This window comes from Lissotriton vulgaris, unplaced genomic scaffold, assembly GCF_964263255.1.
Source record: "Lissotriton vulgaris unplaced genomic scaffold, aLisVul1.2 SCAFFOLD_384, whole genome shotgun sequence".
Classification (NCBI taxonomy): Eukaryota; Metazoa; Chordata; class Amphibia; order Caudata; family Salamandridae; genus Lissotriton; species Lissotriton vulgaris.
Genome location: NW_028255135.1, coordinates 106,529 through 131,515, shown reverse-complemented (window position 1 = coordinate 131,515; position 24,987 = coordinate 106,529). Strand labels below are relative to the sequence as shown.

At 43.4% G+C, this 24,987-nt stretch overlaps 1 protein-coding gene across 1 annotated transcript in view; it reads left to right on the top strand.

Annotated features, from left to right (window-relative positions):
- Positions 1-24,987, top strand: part of LOC147659219 (uncharacterized) — a 231,440-nt gene that overhangs the window by 111,612 nt on the left and 94,841 nt on the right. Inside the window, exons 6-7 of the mRNA XM_086951880.1 lie at positions 14,809-14,899; positions 21,510-21,592. Of these exons, the coding sequence (XP_086808006.1) occupies positions 14,809-14,899; positions 21,510-21,592 (174 nt within the window). The remainder of the gene's footprint in view (positions 1-14,808; positions 14,900-21,509; positions 21,593-24,987) is intronic.

The window sequence follows — 24,987 nt, the reverse complement described above, 5'->3', positions numbered from 1 at the left end:
TGCATAGACGTTGATCAGTGCCCTTCATACATTCTCAAATGTGGGTTTCCTGGAGGAGCTTCACATCAATGGAATGTCTGACTAACTATGCTAGTACTTTTCTCACCTTACGGGGTTTAATGAGCCTCATGATGTTCCATGAGATCCATGTTATTAGTCTCTTTTTAAATGCCATATGGTAAAACCATACTGATTATCAAAGACACATTTCCAGCATCGTCTAATTCTCAATCTTGGAGGTAAGTGTTTATGCATACAATAACATAGTATGTCTTTCGACCATCCTTTGCAACCAACCCGCACCCACACACTTATTTCCCCAACTGTCAGTGCCATTAAACCCCTCTTTATATAAACTTCTCATTAACTCAATAAGAGAGAAAAAGAAGGTTTATACAAACCATGGAGCATGACAACACTCCACAACCCACTGCTACTGAACTGTATTGTCAGCTATCATATAAATGAGGGCAGCCCCAACCACTCAACAGCAACTTAGTGTCTCCTCTAGGCCTCACCAATCTTGTTCTCGTTGACACCTACATCAAGTCTTCTGCTGCTTACAGGATAATAGTTCACATTCAAAGAAACAAAAATATACCTGGCTTCAGTACATATGTATCAATCTTCTCTGCTGAAGTTGTGTGTTATGTCTTGTGAATCTCACCCAGGTCGTGTGTTGTCTGTTCACTGTGGTTATGTCCTCAGCTTGCCTTACAGAATTTGGACACTTCTGTTTCTTTGGGGGAAAATATGTTTTCACTTCTAAGCCCACGCTTAGCGTAGCTGGATATAGCATTGCATATTTTATATTATTCCCTTGGACTGCGGGCTTCACACCCGTGAATTTGTGTCTTGCTACTTGCACCGCCATTGTGAAGTCAGGAAACATTTATATAGCCAAGCATTGGTGTTGTAGCTGGCCTTTTTCACGTGCCAGATGAAGAATAGCATCTGTGCTGCAGACATTTAGCAGCTAAGCGATTATTGATGTTGGTAGTGTGTAGTTATTCTGGATCTGCTCTCTGGTTTGTTTTCCTTCAGATCTTATATTCTCTATTCGGCCCATGTAGCCTTGCCATCCTTCTATCAGTCCATTCCGTTAGTCGATCACGACAGGTTGTAACTGATTCTATTTTTGGGTCTATGCACTGAAGCCCAGCCTTTTGACCGAGCAGGATAGACACCGTATTTGTTCCAGATCCTTTATTTACCATCTCAGCTGTTCCTTCCTCGACATCTTACAATTGGCTTGCGCAGAATGGTGTCTTCCTCAGTTTAAATGTCAATTCAGCTTGTTTTGAGTCTCCCTTGCCCATCTTCTCCTGTCTTCAGATGTACATATAATGCCTATAGGTGGGCTTCAGCCAGATTCTCAACTGCAATAAGATGTAAAGAGATGAAATGTCTGACTAGTATCTCCAGCTCATGTTTCTCTTAGAGCCGGTCTCAGTGCGGACAGGATCCATTTGCACCTTCTGTAGGGCCTGCATGCTACCCTCGGACAGTAAAGTGTGCACAGTTTCTCGCCTAGTAGTAATTGCATCCATCAGTCGTCTTGTGCGTAAAGTTCTGGAGTAGGTCCCATATAACCCCCAAGTTGTCACAGTCACCAGCATGCCTGCATAAGTGAGCCACATGACTGCAGTTAATTAATTCCATTTGATATGTATCTTGCAAAAATTAGACTATGTTGTTGGTTGTGTTTCTCACCTTCTCCCTGTCACTCCTTTGTTCCTCCTTCGTCTCCTTCTTTTTTGCAGGAGCTCCCTGGTATATTAGAGCTTTCTTTATTAGTTTATAGTTGTCACTCACAGTTGCTTGTATGTAGGCCTTTCCCAGTGTGCCTGCAGACGAGATTTTAATCCTTCACTCCTCTATTGCTTTTGATCTTGCAGGTCCTCGTTATCTCCTGATTGGCTAGTTTGACACCTCAGATTTTTCTCTGCACACAGTGTGCTATGGAACGGTTAGCTTGGGCACAATGTTTTCTGGGATGCCATTCATGTGCAATTAGCTGGATTAGATACCTTTTGCATGTTGTACTCTGTCCTGGGTGCTGGATTGGCACTGCAGGTTACTGGGTCCAGTCTCTTTCTGGGATGTCTTGCCTGAGAAAGCAGAATATATAGGATGTCTCTTTAATGCTACTGTCCTGTATAGCATGTTTCAGTGATTTCACACCGTCCTTGATGTTTTTGTTTTTTGCTGCTAGAATGTTTTGCTCTCCTCCTCCTATTTATTAAAATCTTACATTTTCTGATAGAGACTTCTATCAGCAGATTCTTCACCTTGAGAATTTCCTCAGGTGCCAGATTGTATCTGGAGATTTTCATGTGCGGCTCCATGTTGGGTCATTCCCACCCTGGATGTTACTTTGGGGCACTATATCTTTGCCACCTCCGCACGTTGATTTCAGTTCCTTTCTTTCTGCACCTTCTGACATTGATCCGGGGCTTGTTCCCTCAAATTATACGAGTGTGATAAGTAGGGGTGGGTGGGAGTGGTTGAATTTTATTCCGCAGAATTACATTAAGTTACATTAAAATTTCAATCTGGCGCACCCGCCCGCCACCACTGTCTATAGCGGCAACGTCTGCCTCCTTTCTGAATGCATCGGTACTGGATCGTATGATGGAAGGTGCTGGCCCTTTTTAGGTCTCACCTGAGCCAGCACATGCGCTGCTCTGCAAGACATTTAGTAACAGGTATTTTAAAAGTGCTACCACAGCTTTTGCTGGCCTAGCGCTTGAGGTTCACGCACGTGCACGCGCGCAGCCGCTAGCTTGCAGCGCTCGATTAGGCGCCATCTGGAGCGCATTCACTTTCACTTTTGATGCTGCTGCACGTGCACCACTCGCGTGCCTTTTTTTAAATTTCCTTTTTGCGCGTGCGTGCGCACACAATTCTCTCACGACTCACGTGTTTTTTTTTATTTCCTTTTTGCGCACGCGCACACAACTTCCGGGCTTGTTATAACTTAACTTTTTTTCCATTCAGACGTGTGGATTCCGAATAAAGCAACAACATTATTTCTTCTATCAAGAATCCCACCCCTTCCATTTCAACACTGTTGTGCACGCACATTAAGTTAACCCTTCACGGTGTGACTGTGCCCGCCCCTTGTACCAGCCTTGATACCTGCATGGTCAGATAGCATTGAGTGGCTGGGCTGCCAAAGAACAAGATTGCCCCCGCATGGCCCATTGTTAACCCCCTAACATGGTGAGCCCATCACCAGCATCCTTTCATCTCCCCAGAACACTCTAGTGGATGGCTTGTAGTGGGTGTTAGCGAGAGCGCACAAAAGAAACAATCTGAAAGCCACCTAGCCTGAGGTGGCGACCATAAATCCTGCGCCCCGGGTCATTCTCAGTGCTGGGCTTTTTAAATTTTTTAAGAACCATCCACTTTCCTTGAAAATAGGTTGGTAACAATAGGGGGTTGTGTAGACTAAACGGAAGCCGGATTCTCGCGTTCTAGACTCAGTAAAGGCCAAAGAATATCTGTTAGCTATCGCTTCGTGACAGAGTAGAAGACTTTTAGGGGCGTATGTATCACAGGCGCTTGTTCTGAACTTTTCTAGGGAGCTGCTTCACATCACAAGAAGTGACATCAGATCTTAAGCCCTCATATATATGTTTAGCAGGTCTATCATGAGTACATTTCAGCACATTTCGAGTATATTTGCAAACCCTCCTGATTTAGGCAGAAGACCGAAGATTCACACTTTTGTAAGCATCACATAAACAAATGTTGCCTTTTGTCAGCGTAAAGCTTCCTCTACCCATAGTGCTTTAACAGAAAAAATTGCGATATTTAAATTATTAAAACACCTCCTCAGGAGTAGTATGCGCTATATTCATGCTATTTATTTTGTGTAAATACTGGGAAAGACCAACACATCTGACAATCTTACAGTGAATGCATATCTTCAAAACAGGGACTGAACAAAGTAAAAAGCTGCCTCTCTTAAGTATGTGTGAAGTGCTACCAAGGTGTGAGGGTTTGTTCTCCTCTGCTGCATTTGGTTCTAGGTGTGAGGCTCCTGGCTGCTGCCAGCCAGGAGACTCAAACAAAAGGAGACCTGATAACCCCTCAAGTTCGTCCATTGTTATGGGCCCAGCAGGAGTCAGAAACAAGCATTGGCATAGCCAATAGGTCTCGCCTTTGGGACCTTATAAGTGTTTAGCCATGCAACACTTGTTGTTGTTGCACCAAGGATTTTGTGCTACATAACTAAATACTTATAAGGTCCCAAAAGCGAGACCTATTGGCTATGCCAATGCTTGTACTATTGGCCAACTGCTGATGTTCAAGGGCACAGACTAGTGATGCTATAAACTACATAGAGTAGATTAGAGTAAACAAATGCACTCTGGCACCATGTATGCCGTACTAACGCCTCTTTATATGCATCAATTATTCAAACGTAGAAAAAAGAAAATTAACCAGTTTCTTTTACCCGGGACTGTGGCATCAGTTAAGTAGTGGCCTGAAAATAAAGACAAGCCAGCATCTTTCACTTTCAAGGTGATCAAATATGGGATAAAATGTCCTCAGTGCACTGATGTTAAACGAGGTAAGCTTAATTCAAATGCATATTAGACAGACCGATCTAGCCGCCTCACATACACAACAACACAATGAATCCTTGCAGCTTTAGGCCCAGAAGAACAAGGGTGTTAGGCAGAATGAGAAGGGGCCACCCTGTAGGGGTGATGCCTGTTTGTTTAACCTCACACAGTTTTCTCAGTGATGTGATAATTGTTTTTAGATAACTCAGTAAATGCCTGTTGTGTGTATAGGATCATGGCAGCAAACTTCACCATTCAGATGCACAACAGGAAGGTGGGTTCAGCTCTAATGAGATTGGGTGGAACCTTATCAAATAACATATCCGTCAGCAGATGTGTTGTACTGTCAGGTCTCCTGCAGAACTACAACACATATCTTGTAATGTAGGCTTTCCCACTGGACCAAACGGTTTGACCTTGGGCACATGGCTTCATCTCCTCTAATTCCTGCTCTTTTATCTGCCATTAATGGGTGCATTTAGAAACATAGGTAACATATCGAATGCAAAGTTTAAAATGCGGATGATTAAAATATGTGGACCTACTTGAAGTGGATACGCCCCCTTGAGCTCTCAGTCATGCAGGCGCCTTGTGGAGATGCTTTAAAACAGAAAGAAGCAGGTGGTGATCGCTGCTAGTACATGTTTGGAATATAATCAGTGCTAATTAATTTTGCCAGGTGGAGCGGCAGAATTTATTGGTAATTCAGCATTACATGAGTCAGCAGGTTTACTAAATGCCTCCAATTCCACCGGAGGAATTAAAACTTCCACCCATCCCTAGTGATAACGACATGTCCCTACGTAAAAAAACAGAGTTCAACGTCTAAGGATTGCCTTAAGTAGATGTCAGTGACGGAACCACCGGAGGTTTGTCTCTGGTGTTTTGGCTCCAAGCACAACTCAGAGACCTGTGATTGAAGCACGAAGATGAACCCCAGAGCGAAACTCTACATCGCAGAACACTGAAAGAAGTAGAAAACAGGACAGTCCCAGTTGAGGTCAACGGCATGGACGTGCTCCTACTCTTGTGACCGTTCTTCGTCAAAGTCTTTAGTAAGACCAGGAACCACAAACTGTCCAAATAGAACACCATTTTGCCCTGCCACTCCTGCAGTCGCGCAATGCGCCGGGTACATGGTAGCCCGGATGCCAACCCGATTTACTAACCTAAAACCAATTCTAACCCTTGTTCCTTTATGCTCTGTAGCAATACATCTAGGAATTCTGAGAGGCCATGGGCCATATATTTGGTACCTGACCGGATTCCTATGGAGGGCCTCTGGGCCTTAAGATTCTGATATGACCACCTCTCGGTGTACCGCTGGCGGGTCCATCCTTAATGCCGACTGTGCCACCAGACCCTGCCACAAGCTCAGCTTTGGCACTGCCACCCCACCACACACTTCTCAATACCATAGCCCACGTTGCAGCCCCGTCCATCGACGTTGAATGTGACATAAGAGGGCAAGCATACAGTACATTTGGACTCCCAACAGGAGCCCTGAGCGACTTCACAGACGTTTCACCATATTCACTCCTATGCAGTGTTTGATCCAGAGTCATTTCCTCACCACCTACGTGAATATGATGATGGTGATGATCAATCACCTTTATATGACCTGCAGGACGCCAGCGGCCTAGATACTGCACCTAATGCTGGCCTCCACTTGCCCCTACCTACTGTGGCTACTGAAGAGTCTGCCACTGTGATCAGGAAAGCAGTCAAAGTCTTGGGTTGGACTCTTCCCTCAACTGAAGTCAACATTAATGTTTTTACTGAGGTGCTACACCCAGGACAAACCACTCAAGAGCCTCTACTGCCCTTCAAAGAGGCATTGAGAGGCACATTGTTGGACACCTAGCCAAAACCAGGATATTGGCTGCCCTGCGCTGGGGGACCTTGTCTTCCTCCTGCAAGAGCCTTGTAGTACAATTCTCCATCAGCCAATTAAACCCAATACACTAGATAGAGAGCCAATGCCAACAAAGGAACATGCCTCAGCAACAGCAGCCCTCGCAATCCTTTTGGTGTAGAGGCAGGATAGCAGGCTGCCAGCTTCTAGAACTCTAGGGCAACATTCTACCTAGATCCCACTCCCATAGCTGCCACTAAACCTCTTTGTCAATGTCTGCATCACAAAATAGCCTGGTGGGAGGTCGCATCACTTTTCACCTGCCCAGGTGGAGGAGCATCACATCCAACCAGTGGGTGCTGCACATGACTGAACACGGCTACTTCCTCCCATTCCTGTCACATTTGTATTTATAGAGCGCATTAAGTCCCTAGACTTCAAAGTGCTAACCATCGAAAAGAAGCAACCCTCAAGAAAGGGGGAAGTCCAGAATGAGAGAACAATCATGTCTTTAGTTGTTTCCAGAAGGCCATATGAGAGTTCATACTGGCTAACTTAGGAGGCAACGTATTCCAGAGTTTGACTGCTGCTATCGACAAGGTGCAACCTCCCCATCTAGCCTTCCGAAATTTGGGAATGACCAACCTCCTCAAATAAGAGGGTCTCAGTTGTCTTACTGGACAGTGCCAATTAAATGCAGATCTCAGAGCAAGTGTTCCTTGCTGGTGCAAGGCCTTATGTACCACACAGAAACAGAGGACTTTACTGAGAGCAGCTTCGATATATTTAAGACCAGATGGGCCACCGCATTCCGAATCACCTGAAGTTGCCTGAGGCGAGATTTATTGATGTTAAGCTAGAGTGAATGGGAGTAGTTGAGCCTGGATGTCACAAGAGCAATCACTACTGCCGTTTTAAGTTCGGAGGGAATGAAGGAAAATATTTTCCTCAACATCTTGATGATGTAGAAACAAGTATTAGTCCTTCTGTTGACTTGTGAGTCAAAAGCATGCCTGTTGTCAAAAATGACTCCTAAGTCCTTTGCATTGTTAACTGGGGTGGGAAGATAACCTCATGTCTCTGGCCAACGCATCCCTGACCACACAGAATTTTGGGTACCGAAGATCAGAATCTCTGTCTTTTCTGCATTAAGTTTTAGGCAATTCTAATTTATCCAGCTACTGATGTTTAATGTAGATTGCTTGAACCTTTCAGCCACAGCATTTTTATCATTAAACACTGAGACAATAATCTGAGTATCATCTGCATAAGATTGAACCTGAAGGCCAAAAGACCTCACCAGGGTTGTGAGCCTGGCCACATAGAGATTGAACAGTGTTGAGCTAACTGAAGACCCTTGTGGGACTCCACATAGTAGTTGGAAATTACCTCTGCTACCTGTATGAGTTCTATTGGTGAGAAAAAAGCTCAGTAATACCAATGCGGCGTCTCTTAGCCATGCCTAGCGCAATCTGTGCACCAGGCGGGTTGGAGACACTGTGTCAAATGCTGCAGATAAATCCAATAACATCAAGATGGTAGCATCACCATGGTCACTTGAGTCCGAATATGATCTGCCGCTACCAAGGCAGATTCCTAGCTGGTCTACTATGAAAACCTTTTTGAGAAGGATCTAAAAGGTTATGTGTTGCAATGAATTCCATCACAATCTGTTTCATATATTTCTCAAAACGTTTGGCTAGAGCAGGCAACAATGAGATGCGGCATGGGTCTTTAAGATCACCTGATGCTCCATTTGGCTTTTTCTTTAAAGGTCTGACAATCGCCTCCTTCCATTGCTGATGAAAGATTCCTGTACTAAGAACTATTCAGGACGTTTCTAAATAGGTAGTTACACGATCTGGTGCAGATTGGAGAACTTTAGGGGGGACATGGGTCCTCTGGGGATCTTGACTTCAGTTGCATTAGAAGATTTTTAGTCTGAGTATGAGTTATGAGGGGAAAGGAATCTAAGACATCTGAAGGTTTATTAGTTCTAGCATTCTGCATCCCCAGGAGGTTAACCCCACCTTCCACTAAATGTATTTCTGAGAAAATACTCACAATTTAGTTCTTAAAGGGTTTTGCTATACCATTGCAGAAACTTTAAGAGTTTTTGAGAGATCGCTGAAAAGAGGGTTAGAAAGCCCATTCGCTGTCTTAAAAAGCTCATTTGGATTATTCAAGGGTGCACGTATTTTACCTTTATGGTAAGATTCTTTGGCATCTACAATAGCAATTTTGTATGTGGCAATAGACACTTTAGGTTTACTCCTCACCTCTGGAATCAGAGTAGTCCTCTACCTACATTCTTGTGCCTGGCAGGGCTCTTAATTCCTCACAAAACCAGGCTGCCAATGCTTTTGATCTTAGACACTCCTTCCATTTTAATGGAGCAATCTCTTCTGTTGCTGCTCTAATCCTTTCATTGAAATCTTCCGGGGTAGGTTTCTCATGATATTCATTCCCTCACGTGACTTACTTAATGAAACTTCTAGATTAGTGTTAGAAATTCTGTTCCAACTCCTATACAGGAATGGCTTACCGGGAGTTGCTCCTACTTCCTTTTGTAGTTGAATCATGAAACTAATATCCTATGGTCTGTCCAACTGAGCGGGAGAATTTCCCCAATTTTTAGGTTTGTCAAATTTGAAAATATGCCATCAAGGGAGTGTCCAGTCTTGAGAGTGGGGGCATTCCCCAGTTGAGTGAATACAAAGTTGTTTTTAAGATCAAGGAAAGTGGCAACATCTTTGCACACCTTATCCTCCAAATGTAAATTTACACCACCTAAAGTTGCAAAATTGTGACTGGCAATATGGGGTTCGATAATCTGATCCCATTTTTAAATGTATTGGGTGCGTGGACCGGGGGGTCCATATATCAAGAGACCAGAGAGAAGGACTCTGATTGACTTTTATTCTAAAATACCCGATTTCACAAATATCCATTTGCTACGTCCCAGTCAGTTCCAGGGTACAGTTAAGGGACCTTTTTGAAATGATCACTAGAGCACCTCCCCTCCAGCCAATCTACTCTTGTAATCGTGTAGCCAGGAGGAGTGACCTCCACTAGATCAGGGCTAGAGTGTTCCTTAGTCCAATATTCAGAAATAAACATCTATTTTATGTAACTCTATCAATTCATGTATTTTGAGGCAGTGTGTAACCATAGACCTGACATTTAGTAATGCACATGTAATACCCTTTTGGGTCAGGTCAATCCTCACTTTCCCTTCCCCCCTGAGGTTATAGATAGAGCCCCCAGATTTCGAGGCAATCTTTGGGTCCCCGTGACAGTGCGCACATCTTTCGTAAATCCCCCCCCCCCGCCTCTAGATTTAGCTGTACAGACTCCTCTTTCTGTTCTCCATTCCAGTAATTCTGAAGTGAGCATATGACTTACCCTCTGTAGTCTAATGGGTAACCTCCTTGGCGCCGTCTGGGCACAGATGAGTTTTCCTTTGGCATGCTTCAGTTGTGGCCGCGCACCCGGCCGCTTTTTATCTGCACCTTGGCCCATCTACTAACCACTGTACTGCTAACCTCCATGGCCTCACCCAAAATAGCAGATGGAGGAGAAATCCAACTGCCTTGAAGAGGCAAGCAAAAAAGGCACCAGGCAGGTTCTAACAGACCCCATGTAGAGCTAGAATAAAGTGCAACACTGCAACAGTATTTATCTAAGCAAATCCAAAATTAGTATTGAAGTGTTTTGGTAAATAAAAAGAAGTTTTAAACAGTCCGCTTTAAAACCTAGTTCCCAGACCCCCCAAGGGTGCTCTCATTCACAGAAACAACCAACTAGAAAGACTGTCCTTGACTGGAGCCTCCTTCCAGTGCCGTGGGATATTCCACCCACTCCACAACACCTCGCGGAGGACCACTTGTCCATACTCTGAGGTGAAATCCAAGCTCTCTTGGCCAAGGGAGCCATAAAGAGGATGCCAGTATCAAATATCGGGACTGGCTTTTACTCCTGTCATTTCCTGATGCTGAAAAAAGGTCCTTCGTCCCATTCTAGATCTTTGTCCTCTGATCTTCTTCCTCTGGAAAGAGAAGCTCAAAATTCTGACCCTGGCCCCAGTTCTGTGTACTCTGGATCCAGGAGACTGGATGGAGGCATCAGATTTGCAGGATGCTTATTTCCACATTCCCGTCCTGTGATCCCACAGGTGTTACCTGCTGTTTCTCGTAGGTCAAGATCACTTTCAGTTACTGGTGCTCTACTTTGGCCATACCAGTGCACCTCAGGTGTTTACATGGTGGTGGTGGTTTCACACTCCATCTGTGAAGGCTGAGAATACCAGTGTTTCCATTCCTCAACGACTTGTTGCTGAAGGCGGATTTGCCTCAAACAGCCATAAACAACCGCTGGACCACCTGTTGATATTCTTGGGCTTTTTCTTCAACATGCTGAACTCACACCTGACTCCTTCACTATGGCTGCACTTCAGCAGAGCCATCCTGCAGATGGTGCGCTTCCGAGCCGTTCCACCTCCTCAACGAGTCCTGAACTTTCATGGTATGACCTCAGTGCTTCAATCTTTGACATAGTTCTGAGTGAGAATGGCTCTGAGGTCTCTTGGCCTCCTGCATCCTGCTTGTAGAACATGCCTGGTGGCACATGCAGGCTGTGAAATGGGATCTGAAGTCTTAGTGGACTCAGTTCCAAGGGAACATTTTGGACTCCTTTCTGGTGTCAGGAGACAGCTAAAGGTCTGCAGTGGTGTTTGTTCAACCGGATCGGCGGCAGCCCCCCTCTTCCTACCCCACCCAGAACTAGCAGTTGTGATGGATGCATTCTTGCTAGGTGGGGAGGTCATCTGCAAGTGGTGGAGATCAGAGGACTTTGGCAGAGACCCATCTCCACATCAGCTGGCAGGAGTTACTGGTGATTCGCTTGGCACTAAAGGCATTCCTTCAGCCATCATAGAGGAACTAGATACAGGTTCTTACAGACAACACGACTGCCCTGTGGGCAGTCAGGGTTGTGGGTTCTGAGCCAGGCGGCTCTATGTCTCTGGAAGTGGCTGAACAGTCAGGGCATTTCCCTGATCACCCAGCACCTGGCAGGATCTTTAAACGCCATGGCGGACAAACTCAGTCTCTGTTGCCTAGCGTAACATGAACAGAGGTAACACTCGGATGTGGCACAGGGCATCTTCCGACAGCAGGGAGAACCCTGGCTCAATTCGCCACTGCAGAGAACACACAGTGTCCAAGCTTTTATGCGTTGGCGTTCACAAGGTAGTGCTCCCTTGGAGAGGAATTTCGCCTGAACTGTGGCTTGGGAATCGTCCCCTACCTCTGCTACCCAAAGTATTGAAAAAGATCAAGAGAGATGGGACCCAAGCCATCCTAGTGACTCCGAACTAGTCGAGCATATTGTGGTATCCTGAACTTCTTGCCAGATGCCATCCAAATTAGCTGCCTCTTTGGGAGGACCTCCTGACGAGGCAACCAGGCTTGCACAACTTCCCCTTCATGGGTGGAGATTGATTGGCACCAGTTGACGACCTTCAATCTTCCTCCCAAAGTAGTTGGCGTCATCCTGGCAGCCTAGTGTCTCTCCACTAAACCTATATGCGGGACTTTGGGAGAAGTTTGTCATCGGATCCTCCACCCGTGACATTCAACCTTTACAAGCCAAGATATCTTACATATGATTGTTCTGCCTCTCTCTCTCTGACCCAGCAAAGTCTTGCTGTGGCGTTAGTTAAGTGTTATCTTTCGCCCCTTCTACAGTTGCCCAATCAGCCATCCCTTTTCAAATCACCTGTTATGATGCATTTTTTTGAAGGGGTGATCCACATGTTTCCGCCAGCACCTTTTGTAATATCGCAATGGGACCTTAATTTGGTACTTGATGTGCATTCCTTTTGAATTGAGGCACAGCTGCTCTCCACGCCTGCTAACCATAAAACATTATTCCTCATTACAATCACATATGCTCGTTGAGTGAGTGAACTCCAGGCCTTGCCAGGCCAGCACTCGTACACATCCTTCTTCCTGGATAAACTGGTCCTTCAGACAAAAGCTGCTTTTTTGACAAAGGTAGTCACTCCCTTCTGCATAAGGCACTCTTCCTTGCTGTCTTTATACTTTTCACCTCATCTTTCTTAGGAAGTGGAGAAAGCATTGATTGGACAATCAGTTTTTGGTCGCTTCTCTAGAGCCAAAAAGGCAAACCCAGTAAAAAAGGACCATCTCCTGATGGGTTATCTTATGTAGAAAAATCTGCTGCGGCTAGCCAAGAAGCAACCTCGAGAAGGCTTGTACCCTTATTACACAAAAGCAGGGGCTGTTACCAATGTGCTGGCACGCCGTTTGCCAGTCTTGTACATCTGTCAGCAAACAATGTTGGCGTCCCTCCACATGTTCCTGAAGCACTATTCGCCAGTCAGCCAGGTCCGGCAGGGCGGGCACTTTGCATGATCTGTTATGCTGGGTTTTCTGGTCCGAGTCATCCACCCCGGTAGGTACTGCTTTGCTATCTGTTCACCAGGTGAGGAATCTGCAGTTAAAAGTGTCTATTAGAAGAACAGGTTACTTACCTTCAGTAACACCTTTTTTGGTAGAGACTCTGTCTTACCACAGATTTCTTACCAATCCACCCTTCTTCCCATTAACTTGAAAGGACTCATAAAGTCCATTATTAAGGTTCCATTCTAGACATCTGCACTCTCTGATTTCTATGGGCTCTATGTCCAATGGAGCGGCTAGAGATCACAAATAAACTGATGTCAGCATGCGGTAGTAGCAGGATATAAGGGACCAACGTCACATCTGGGGCGAGATGGACCCAATGCACAACTGCACAACTCCATCACGTGTGGGAGATGCTAAGAAAATCTTCTGGATCCAGATTGGCCCCTAGGTAAATTCATATGGTGAGGAATCTGCTGTTAGCTGGAGCCTCTAACAGAAATAGTGTTACTGAAGGCATGTAACTTGTTAACTCAGTACTAAAGTGAAAGAAATCCCTATTTGTCAGAAGAGTGGGGTAGTTTCTTGAAATAAAGGTTTCGGATTTGTGGGTGACTCATATTCAACAAAGTAATGAATTTGTACAAGTGTGACAACTTTAAAGAAAGTCTTTTAGATATGTCTGAGTTTCATGCAATGATATACCAAATTGTTTAAACCACTGATACATTTGCATATTGGCAACTTTGAACCCTTAAATAAACACTTAAAACCCTTACTTTTTAACCGAGTGCTCTGCCCCATTGTCTTTCCCTGCACAAGTAGGCATTGCCAACCACAGTCATGATGTCATAAATTGGCACAGAACGTTTGTTTCCTTAAATGATCATCTGTAAATCTTCCTTACAGCTACAATTGAGTTATGTTTCACATTGTTAATTTTTTGTAAGAGAGGACCCATTTTTCTAGGTTTCAGTTTTTTTTTAAATGTTTGCATTTACTGGTTAACAAGGGGTAAAAGTAGTTATACCTAAAAAGGTACACATTTGTAAAAATGTAAACTTTCTCATAAAATGTAATAATATTGGAAACACTGTTTACATTTGTGCTATCACTATAGATTTTTGAAATCATATATTGCTCCACTCCTTCAACTCCCCAAGTAGCATAGACATATATATTTCATAATTTTCCTTCTCTCTCATAATACTCGGGGCTATCATTCAGCCATGGCTCACAACATTTCATTAGTCTGCACCGCCCATCGATTCTTCATTTGGTGTTGACTTTTTAAAGGTATCAATAGAAACATCGCATTAAAAAAAATATGCAAAGCTTATACTTCACTTGTAGGTGGGGAATTGCGTACTTAGCAAGTATCTGGAATACTCAAAATGCTTTCCAAACTTTTATGGCTATTGTCATTATTTCAGTACACCATCCTGCAGTCTCACTGTTGATAACAACTTTATTGCGTATGTTTGTTGGCATGTTACAATCTAGAAAAGTCATTGCAGCCATATCAAATGCATTTTAGGCTCACATTTGTCGTTCAAACATGACAAACAAAAGTGTTTGCAGCTTCTGTACAAGGGCGCCCAACATGCCCAACAATGGCACACACCTGGAATTCCAACAATGTGTGAGTTCATTGATTGTGCACAGGTTCCTTAACTTTAATGCTCCTCAAATCTTATAATGTGGACTCTAAAGACCTATAGCTACAGATCTTGATCAACTTTTTCACCGCGAAGATCCACTGGCAGTTTTCTCATGATCATGCAGGCCGTATTGATTACCTTGAACTCCATTTTAGCAGTCATATTGTTTGTGTTGACACTGAAAAATTGACCTAATTTTCATTGGGATTGGGGTGGGGGGATCTGAGGAGACATACGTTTGTTATGTTGAAAAGAATGCTTATAGTGAATGGTTGCTCTTTTTACAGTGAAGAAGAACGTTTTAGTTTTGAAGACATCCACAACAAAATCATTATTTTGAAAGAATATGAAATTGTCTTCAGGCAAGAAGAGGAACTGGTAAGTCTGTGTGTAACTTTTGTAGGGTGTAACATTCCCCAGACAATATAAGAATGTCAGCTGGCATGCCACCTACTGTGACTGACACTTGTTAGAGCTCCGATTAAGGTATGGAATTCCTGTGATTTTAAGCAAATGCCTGGAATAAATGCAGGATATTCATTAATATGAATAGAACAACACTCGCCGTGTGATAGCACGTACCCAGAGTATTGAACTAGAATGAAACTCTTTTTTTTTTTCTTTGTATCCTACAAGTCTTTAGTACATATCTTGGCTCCAAACAATGTTGAGAAATGAGAAAACTCTCTTTAACAAGCATTTGCAATGGAATAGGTCTAGCAGTTGCAAGTATTTAAGCTATTGGCATTGTTAATGACAATGCCTTTTATTTATGTTACAAAAAATAAATACATTAATAAAAGGGATTGTCATTTACAATGCCAATAGCTCAAACTCTCACAAATGTGAGACCTAGTGCATTGCAGTTGCTTGTTACTAATTAGGATGATTAGTCATAGTCTAACAGGCATATCACAGAGCCCAGACCCTGAGCTGACATCCTTATGCGTATGTGGAGTCTGTGTTGTAGGTACATTGAGTGCTAGCAGGGCTAGCTTGTTGTGAAAGTGTGTATGCTGTAGCTATTGGGGTCTATTTTGGAAGGTAGGGTAGCCCCTTGGGTGTAACTTAGTGTACCTCCACCACTTCCATACTTCTAAAAAAGCTTTTGCTTATAGTATAAAAGCAGATAACTACTCAGATTACCTCCACAGCCCTACCCCCCACTGCACCTCTGGCAGTAGGACATTTTTTGGAGGGTGTCACACTGCATCGGATCAGCTTTGCTTCTCCGTTGCCACACAAAAATATATTTCTCTGTAGGAAATCTAGTGTTTTTCATTTGACATTCCATGTTACACAAAATGTATTTCTCCCAGGTACTAGGTTCTCACGCTGAGGTGTTGGAATATTTGACCTATTCTGAAAGTCTATTCCCGTTAGAATATACGTTTGAAAAATGGTGTTGTAAATTGAACCATGCAATCTCCATGTTCTCAAAATATCCTTTTTTTAAATATATATATATATATATATATATATATATATATATATATATATATATATATATATATATATATATATATATATATATATATATATATATATATATTTGTTTTTAACACATTTTCATTGCCTTTTATATGTCATGTACCATACCCCTTGGGGGTGTCAGTATACAGTAGACAGAACAAAAAAATAGACAAAACTAAAGCACTGCATTCGTCGTTACCCTAGCTTGGTCCCTTTCCTACATGGTAACTATGATGATCAAATTACTGCGTCCTAGCAGTGCACTGTATATAAAAGATATACCCCCCTCCCCTTCCCCAAACAATAAGGCAACAAACCTGTTCCCAAATTATCCTTATGGTAAAACCACCCACCATACTAAATGTAGAGGGTTCCACTTTTTTATAGGATTGTGAGGCTGGTATGAAAAAAGCTGTCTGCTGCTTTTAGTTTTGTGCATGGATGTGAGTGGACTTTTGGCACAACTGTGGGTTCGTTATCAGCAGGGGTCACCGGCATCAGAATATACACAACAGTGGTCGTTTTTAACAACCTAAAAAAGAAATCTGTACACAACCTTTGCAATCCAGGGACTGTGCTCTGCTTCTCCTGGTTAGCGGGACCGCAGACAGAACTAACCTGCCTTGGCATAGATACAGATCAGCAAGTCGTCCGGCCGAGCCTGGAAACTCTCTACTTCAGCCCAATGATCAGCAAAATACTTGATAAATGAGATAAGCAAAGCATGTGATTAATTCCCTCACCAAACAAGGAGAAAGGGGAAGGATCCCTAAACCTCCACGAAGAAGGTACACTCATGGTAATGCACAAGCACAGTCCTCACGAGTTGGCGCATGCAGCACAACACAGGATGATCTTCAGCACTCACCTGCCAGTTTCGCCTTTATTTCCTGAAAGACGCCGGCAGCCAGTTTTAGCATACACAAAGCATTTTTTTGTTGCCTTCTATATAATGCTAAAGAAACATTCTTCCTTTAATTATACATACCAGCCCAGGTCCTACGGAGACCCGTAAACGATAAGGGGTCACATAGGCGTTGACAATTTATTCAACAGGCTAACAGGAGACAAGGAACAGACAGAGCGACAAACAATAATGGGAGAACGAAGGAGGCAAAGACAAAAATAACAAGCGCGCAGTTGGAGTGTGTGAGGCAGAGAGGAGATGACATGCGCATGCGCATCGCCTGTCTGTGCGCTCACATGGTTTGTCTCCTTTCGCGCACCAAACCCACAACAAAAGTCTCGCCAAGGCAAAGCAGCGCATGCGCTGCGTTCGCTAGGCAAGACCTAGTGATACGGCCACCTCATAGGAGTACTCCCTCCCTTGGGGGACAGGTGAGTGATTGTTATAGCCTCTGGGTCTTCTTATCATTAATCTCTATCTCTTTCTTTTCACTGATGTGCAGGAGGGGAGGCATTGTTAAAGAGCCCTACCGTTGACACGCTGTCAAAGATGAATATCGAAATGAGAGTCCCTGACAATGCTCAGTCCAGGACCTGTTCTGTGACTTGGCGCGGTGCACAAAACATGCCCTCAAAGTAAGCAGTGTACTACTGTCCCTGCCTTGTATACATCACATAAAGCGTACATGGAAGCATACTGTGTTTTGTGACTCTTTGGTGTGAGCAGATCTTTTTCTCTTCAACATACCATTCTGCTGTTATGTTAAACCCAGAACCATGCACTGACATTTCGTGTGCATATTGTGTGCATGCATGTGCAGTACTTGTAAGGACTCTGTGGTGTGTGAGTCTGAGTACTGGGACCAGAGGGATCTATTTTGGATGGCCCTTGTTTAGCATGACACAAGAAGGAGGATAAGGAAAAAGTCTCTAGACAGTGGTATATTGGTTTTATTCCTGTGGCTGGGGTTGGAGACCCAGACATTGAAGTGAGGGGGGCCAGTGGCCGAGTTACCTTTGTAAATTCATTGAGTTCCTTGTTAGGAGAAGGCTTCTTGTTAGTTATTCTTGAACCCTGCCATTTGGTAGATGGTAGGGGTGATGGGTGGAACTGCAATTCCTGCTGTCCAGGGTGACGACGTTTCCAGTTCATGGAGCCCCTGTTTTGGATACTGCTGCTTGGAGTCAGCCCATATGCTTCCAGTTTCCACAAAAGATGCATTTGAAGAGCAGCCTGAAAATAACATTTGAAAGAGCATCAAGCTAAACCACATTTGAAGACTTAGACAGTGAATCTACATCCCTGTCTGAAAAATGTTTATAAAAGCGGGATCTAAACCACCCCACTTGATTCTATTCACAAGTTCTTCTTGACCAAGGAAGGGAGGGCTCCAGTTAGTTTTACTTATGTTCGTCCTAGTAAGACACACCCTGCAACTTTCGCCAGTCACCTCTTCACTACTGATGGGTTTTTTGTTAGCGTTCGTTCAACTCTATACACCAGATTCTGCACATTAGTTCAGGTTGCTTTTGATCTCTGTTTACCTTACAGGACACACCAGCCTGAGATCTCCGCACGTTCTTTATTCATTTGTATGTCACACAGGTGCAGGTTTTTCTCAACATCACCTGCATGCAACTTTACACTTTCTTACTTTTTAAGTTTGTACAACCTTCAACAGAGTATCACATTCCGCTTGATTTATTATATCTTCTTCATTCTTTCGTAGTACTCCTTGAAAAAGGGCTATCCAACCCGAAATGCATTGGAGTTGGAGTGTATATCAACTCAATGATCAATGAGATTATCATCATTATATCATACAAGTTGAAATGTTGAATTTATCCATTTGGATTGTATATTACACATAAACCTTCAAACTACCAACTTACACTCAGTGGAGTCATTTTTTGGAACCCTAAGGAGTGCCTCAACCAGGGATGCATTCACTTACATGTATGCACTATTAACTATAATTGCTAACGCTGTGGTCGGACACTCTACCTGCAAGAGCAGCCTACCTTAATCAACCTTACAGTTCTATCACAATTTAAACTTACTGCTGTGCATCTTCCCTACCTCTCGGTCTGACAAAAGTGCCTAGAGAGGGACGGGGTGTGCCTAACCCTGCAGGAGAATAGACTGTTCCGGAGGAGAAGTCCAGCATCTTCCCGGCATAAGGAGTACCCTGAGAAAACGTACTTTTCCAGAGAATGAATCTAGGAGTGATCCATGTCGTAATGAGTTCCTCACAGTCAGTCTGTGCATTTACTTTGTAAGCTGCAATAAACTCTACCTGATTAACTACTCATATCATCCAGTAGATTGCTGCATGCTGTGAGACTGGTCCTGCGTATGTTGCAAGGATAGTCCACATCGCTGCCAAAGCAAGAATCCCAATCGGCCTGGATGTCCCAACTACCAGAGGACACCATTGAAAGTAAGTCGGCCTGGAGACAGCTCGTACCACGCTAAAACACCAGCTATAGTTGTTCAGGAGGTTTGTTGCCGCAGAGGACAGGTGTCCCCGTGCAGACCCCTCCTCCCGCTGGCAACCGCCATTGATTACCTTTGCAACCATTGGCCTGATCAATGTTACCAGTATGGCCTACATCAGGTAACAGCTGGGAAATCCAGCTGCAATGCCTTGAATGCTAAAGAAGCAAACAAATCAAACTGCAGCACCTATCTTGTACCAGGGACGAGAGACTAAATACATGCAGTCAACTTTTCCGCTCCTGTTAGGACTTCTTAACGAAAAGATGAAAAGAGACATTGAACTAAAGTTGTGCAATTTACCTGTGAGAGAAATTAAGCCAACTTCACCTGTACCTAATCCATGCCTAAAACCTACAGTGTGTTGGGTACTTGAGATACGTGTTCTTGAGGATTGGGTGAGAAAGAGGGGATACTGGAAAGAATAGGCAGTAGCACCTCACAACCTAACGCAACACAGTTTTCAACCCTGTATGTCATTTCCACTGCTGTGTGATCAAAGTACTTTCTTTATTACATATAAGACGAGCACTGAGCTGAACTTTACATGATTGTGTCTATTAGCTGACTGTTCCGTTCCAAGCTCTTGCTCCCCATAATACGCCCCTGAGAAGTTTGTAACTGCTAACCCTCAATCGCATAAGAGACAAGTGCGGAAAGGGTTGTACTTGACCCAGTATGGACCTTAGGACATCAATGGGAAATAACCTCAACTGCCACGATTTATGCCCAGTAGCGAGTGTGTGCTCTATAGACCCCCGAATGGCGTCTGACACACAACAACACAGGACTTAATTATACACACAGTCCAACACATTATGATTTGTCCCTACACTGTGCTACAGTACTATACTTGTAGTACTCAGGATAGCACCTAACCAGGAGATAATCCTTACTTCTAATAAAAAGATGCAGTTTTAGTTATAGAAATCCTGTAGCTATTCTCTTAACTGGGCTAACAATTAAAGGGCATACAAATACTTGAGATTCTCAACAACCAAAAATATCATCCAAAAAGTTGGAACATAGCCCCTTTTATATAGAGCAAGAAAGCCAAGCGCACACTGTAGGTACATTAAGAAACTTATAAATTGAGTCTAAGCATAACCACTCAACAGGTTGGACAGGGGCACTCTAAATATTATTGAGTAGTGTACAATGAGACTGAAGCAAAAATAGATGTTTTCACCCCTCTCTCCAAATTTTTGCTCTCCCACTTCTACTCCATTTGACCAAAACCTTATAGCGTGTGGACCCTATTATTTTGAAGCCAGATATACCAAACACAGAACACTTGCAGACGCGTTGGTGTCGGACAGGCTGGACCGTCACTGTCTGGAATCATTACTGTCACCATCTTAAAAATAATAGCATGCTAATTCATACTAATGTTGTTTTCTTATCTTTGTTGCATTCTAGAGGCTGAACCATCATAGTAGCTTCCAGTATGGGCTTCATACTGTTGCCATATTGGAGGTACTGCATACCACAAACAGTCTTATATTCCTAACTCTATTATATAACACATCCTAACATGAAGTCAGCAGTGCAGTCTCAAAAGGATTTTAAAATATTTTTTAGAAAGCCTTTTAACATTAAGTTTCATAACACAGGGACTAAAAATGATCAAAGCCATTTAACCATATCAGAGATTCCATTAAGTGCAGTGACTCAAAAATATTGTATCTGTTTAATAGGCATTTATTTAGCAAGCTTAGATTTGAACTCTGCACAGCAGCAGAAACTTGAACACACATTCTAACAATCGAAAATGCTCAGAAAAAGGAACGTAAAGTCCATATTAATGGCATTTGCTGTCAGCATAGTGCTTGCCTAAGCCTGAAGTAATCGCAGCCCTCCGCGAAATATACAAAAGCTCTATGAAAGTATTCTAATATTTTATTAATAGAAATATATGCATACAGTTTTGTAAGATTCCCTACTGGTTCCCTGTGAGTTAGCCTTTACACTGCAGCTCTTTTTCCTACAGCTTTCTAGCTCTACAGCTGTCACTATTGATGATGTTCTTTTCTTCAATCCTGGTACATTTTTCTATGTTTTATGGACACAAAGCTTTATGGCAACAATTTGAAAATGTACTTTTCTTTTCAGATTGACTGTGGGTTTTATATTCGCATTAAGTATTTCAGTATTCTACCAATGGAACCGGACAGAGAGGACGGTGGCATAAATTGGTGAGTCTGCAGATGTCATTCCAAAACTACTCTTTTACTGTTGTATCGGCAAGTAATTCTGCTGCCTGTGCTTTTTAGCATCAGCTCAATTTTAGATGTTTGTTTCTTGAGTGTAGTAATATACAGCTAACCCTGTAGTTTGTTTTGTTCTCTTAAACCTTTGGGTGGTATCGATCTTATCTGCAGTTCCAGTCCTTCAGGGCTTCTCTCAGGTCACAGACTACAGGTCTAATCCACTTCTGTGCTTCCTCAGGTCCAAAAATGTTCTGAGGTCAGTGCCTAGACATGCCATATTTACTGCTGGTATGAGCTAGTGGGTGAGAATGACTCTTGAGCATGCCCTAACCAATAGGGTAAACGTTCCCAGGGCCAACCCTACCCACTTTGTGCATTTTCAAGATGGCAAAAGTCTTGGGCCACACTAAGCTTGAGCTCTGAGGGCTGGAGTGTGTTTCTGTGAGGGGGGAATATACTATGGTCCTTCCACATCTAATACCAACATCCAGTCTGAAGCAGCCACATAACATGCAATAAACCCACAGACAGAAGTATGGTATAGCAAATGTAGGGTTTTCCAGTAACCAGACAGTGGATACACAAGAACTGTTTACCATTCTGTTTCCCTTCCTCTCAAGAGTGTTCCTGTGTTATATGTAAAACCCAGAGAGAAAAGTCTGGTGAGACAAAGCGGGTCTTTCAGCAACCAGACAGTGGATACACAATAATTATCCTTGCATCCGATTCTCTGCATTCCAGGTAGGCTCCAGAGTGTTATATGTAAACCCAGCAGACCTGTCAAGCAGCCTTTGACACTCACTCAGGTTTTGACACTGTAATGTCAAAAAGTATGCTCACAGCCCCCACCTTGCATAGTTTTAGAGGTTCAGAGGAGTCCTCTCTGCCCATTCAGGTCAGCCTATTGTTTGCTCCTGGGAGGCATTTCAAACCCTTTTCACACCTATTGAACTGCTGATTCCTTGCTTGCAGAAGAAGGAGAACAAATAACAAATGCAAATGTAGCCTCCTGGAACAATAGGTAGGGTTTGGTCACTTTCTAAAAGTGATCTTTCCTTAATATTTATATAAACTCATACTTCACCGTTAAATTAGATTTTTAACGAGTATTACAAATTTTTGTTTACATTTTTTTTCCTGCTAGTCCCATTCCCAGGATACAGATTTTAATCTACCATAATACCATGCAGCCTGCCTTGTTAACTACAAGGCTTACATAGGAGAAACACATTACTCTCCAGTATTGGATCTTTCATCATTTCACATGCTTGACTTATTCCCCGTCATCGAAGTAGGAGTCCAACGATACAATTAGAAAGCAATACAAAATTATACATACAGACTATACTAGTTACAAAACAATAACTTCAAAAACATATCCACATAATTTATTAAGAACCAAACTTTAGCCAATCAGGCGACAGCACCCTCTAGAGCACTCCCCACAGAGGCTTCACGCCCTCAGATATTCTACCGCATGTCGTGTGATGGGAGTCTCTCTGAGATCTGCTCAATTTGTTAGAAATAAATTCCTTAACTAAAGACATTTCATCAGAAAGAACATCTAACCTTCATCTGCCAAGATCTGACTACCCAATATGTCAGAATTAACAAAGGAAGACTTTTCAGACCTTGTGGAACATGTGGGAAGAGGCTACACTTGCAAGATCCACAGGAGTGCATTTGCTGTCTCTATCCTTTACATAAGGTAAAGGACTGCAAAATATGTTGTACCTTTTCTTCTAAGATACTGAAAAATACAGAGGGGAGGCTTCTCATTTGGCTCTAAAAACTGAAATCTAAAGAGGCTCTGCTTTCTGAGGTTGACAGTGAGGATTCCTCAACAACAAAGATGAGGTCTTTGAAAAGGAGACAGATCACGTTATCAAATACCTTCAAGGTCGCCAAAGAAGGCACTGAAAAAGACCCATTATGGATCACCAGGAGTACTTAAAACATCAGGAGAATACTCTCATAAACAGAAAAAGGAGCAAGTCTCAGAAAAGATAACATCTAAGCCTAGCAGTCCTTCACCTAGTCTGGCATTACATATGAGGAAGCCATCCTCAGTGCCGTCGAAGGGCAAATCTGTCACAGCGACTGGCAAGTCACATTTAAAATTATCGTCGATGAATGCAGTGTCATCGACTTCAATTCCAACACCATCAACATTTACAAGGACGACACCACCGTCAATCACAGCACCGTCAGCCAAGACACCGTTGACGACAACACTATCAATGAAGAAATCATCGCTGACGATAAAAATTAAAGTTAGGACGTTGACAACATCGGCAATGACACTGTCGACGAAGGGAAAAATTCATTCTGACATCTTAAAGCCTAAAAACCTTGCTAGAGTTCCCATCTCTGCTTCTACCCTTGACACTCACTCCTGCCCGTCTCTAGCCGGCCTCCTAATAAATTGCCAGACAGCTGTAAAACATGCATCTGATGTCGCCGACCTCATCCTGAGACACAAATCCGACCTAGAGATTTGACTGAATCTTGGCTCAAGGAATCCTCATCGCCCTACCTAGACCTCCCAGTCCCACCCAACTATAACATCGTAAGGAAGGACAGGCACTCAAAGAAAAAAGGGGGTGGCATTGCCTGCATCTACCGCTCCAACCTCCTTGTTATGGAACTGCCGGTGGACCCTACAGACACCTGCGAATACCTCGCACTCTCCATCTCCAACAACACCTCACAGCTGTGCAAACTGCACATCTTATACCACCCCCAGGCAAGAACGACACCTTTACGGACCTCCTCATGGAAATCATCACAGCCAAGATTTCTCCAAACTCTAATGACATTTTCCTTGGCGACTTCAACTTGCATTGGAACGTCCCTAAGGATCCTCAGGTCATTGCCATTAGAGACTTCTTGGACGATCAAGCCCTTAACCAAGCCTGCTCCCTCCCTACTCATTCGAAAGTTGCCACCCTAGACTGGATCATTGCTAAAGAAGCAGGGGTCAAACTTATCTCTATTGACTCTTGTGATTGGTCTGACCACCAAGCCATCACCTTCTTTCTGCCCAGAAACCACAAGATATGGACACCTCAACCAGTGATTCCCAAACGATGGGTTAGTGACACCAAGAACCCTGATCACGAGAAACTGTCAGCGTGTTGTGAGACCAACCGACCTCCCCCTTTCCCAGTGCACTTCGTCGATAACCTAGCGAATCATTACTCCTCAACCATATCCGACATTCTAGATGACCTGGCACCACTAAAATTAAAAAGAACCCAGATCAAAGATTGAAATCCCTGGTTCAGTGGATCCCTCAACAAGGAGAGGAGATCCCTTCGACAGACTGAATGTAACTGGAAACAACACCCTTCAGCAGCACCCTTCAGAACAGAACTGGA